Below are 1,834 nucleotides of genomic sequence, written 5' to 3'. Positions count from 1 at the left end.
CCCGAGATCAGATTATAAAAAATGTTCTTCTACATCCTGACAGTTTTCTGAAAAAAGCTATGTTTCTATATGTCAGTCGTTTAAAAAAAAATAGCAGATCTACAAGCTCGTAGCGCGCCACTCGGTGGCGCTCTATACGAGCTTGTAGATCTGCTATTTTTCAATAGCTAAAGCATAACATAATGCTATAACACCAAAAGGGGTTCCCGCCCCAAAATGGGTTAATCCCGTCCTCCCAGAGGGGGGGTTTTGCTGTCTATAACATTGCTTGAAGAACAGAACAGAAGAGAAGAGAAGAGATGGAGGAATATATTTCTTAACCCAGTTCTGTCAAAAGGTTCAGCCTCTGCAGTCGGCCATCCATGGCCAGTCGTGAGCCCCGTGCAGTCTAATTGCATTTCCCTGCGTGTGCGTGCGTTGTGTGCGTGCGTGTGTGCGTGCGTGTGTGCGTGCGTTGTGTGCGGTCTGCCTTGCTTCCAGACCCCATGTTACGTCTTCGGTCTTGGACATGTAAAGTGTGTGTGCGTGCATGCGTTGCGTGCGTGCGTGCGTGCGTGTGTGCGTGCGTGCGTGCGTGCGTGTGTGCGTGCGTTGTGTGCGGTCTGCCTTGCTTCCAGACCCCATGTTACGTCTTCGGTCTTGGACATGTAAAGTGTGTGTGCGTGCGTGCGTTGCGTGCATGCGTGCGTGTGTGCGTGCGTGCGTGCGTGCGGTCTGCTATGTTACGTCATCGGTCTGGGACATGTTAAGGGGAGGGGAAGCAAAGTAGTAAAGATTTTTCCATCTCCTCACCATCAGACCTATTTTAATTTTTGAGCGGTGCAAAACCACTCCAAGGAACAGCCTAATGTCCGTGTTCACCTACCTATGTGTGTTGGTTCACCTATATGTGTCTGTGTGTTGGTTAATGAGCACCAGTATATGACTCGATCTTGAGTACCAGTAGGGGCGCTGTTCTGACCCAGAATTCTGAAAAATGTCAGTCGTTCTTCGATTTTTCAAAAATAGCAGACCTACAAGCTTGTAGATCTGCTATTTTTCAATAGCTAAAGCATAACATGATGCTAACACCAAAATGGGATCCCGTTCAGAATGGGTTAATAAACTACAGGCTATATACAGTATACTGTAGGACTGGTTAATAAGTCGCCCTTTCACACAATGCTAATGACTCGTACTGTGTATAATGCACCTGTGCATGCTAATCAGATGACACGTTTGTCGGGTCAGAAGTGACGCAGCATAAGGAGGTTACAGTACGCATAATCATCACGGCCACACCGCCGCAGTCTTTAGGGTGATGACGGCATGGAGCCGAGTGCCTTTTAATGCAATGCTTAATTAGCATGGCTAAACGAGCTCTGCACCAAACGAGGGGAGGTGGAGGGGGGGGGGGGGGGGAGTAAAGGAGGATGGAGAGCTTCCCTGTGTGCACAACTGCACATGCCCCCCCCCTCTCACACTCTCACACTCACACTCACACTCACATACACACACACACACACTCACACTCACACTCACACTCTCACACACACACACACACACACACACACACAGTCGATCCCCACAAGGTAGCAAAAGCGCACGCACACACACACACACACACACACTCACACACTCACACACTCACACACTCACACACACACACACACGCACACACACACACACACACTCACACACTCACACACTCACACACTCACACTCACACACACTCTCACACACTCACACACACACTCACTCACTCACACACTCACACACTCACACACTCACACACTCACACACTCACTCACACACTCTCACACACTCACACACACACACACACACACACACACAC

General features: G+C 49.2%; 1 protein-coding gene across 1 annotated transcript in view; it reads right to left on the bottom strand.

The window, feature by feature from the left end:
- The window catches only part of LOC308311025 (uncharacterized protein), a gene marked incomplete at its 5' end in the record, with an annotated part of 13,148 nt that extends 11,878 nt beyond the window's left edge, over positions 1-1,270 (bottom strand). The window contains one exon of the mRNA XM_080757522.1: positions 1,261-1,270. Within this exon, the coding sequence (XP_080613648.1) occupies positions 1,261-1,270 (10 nt within the window). The remainder of the gene's footprint in view (positions 1-1,260) is intronic.
- Between the last annotated feature and the right edge of the window lie 564 nt (positions 1,271-1,834).

This window comes from Protomyctophum bolini (genome assembly GCF_963924005.1).
Source record: "Protomyctophum bolini genome assembly, chromosome: 23".
NCBI classification, from domain to species: domain Eukaryota; kingdom Metazoa; phylum Chordata; class Actinopteri; order Myctophiformes; family Myctophidae; genus Protomyctophum; species Protomyctophum bolini.
Note: the sequence above shows the minus strand (reverse complement) of the source record. Positions and strands in the feature narration are given on the sequence as shown.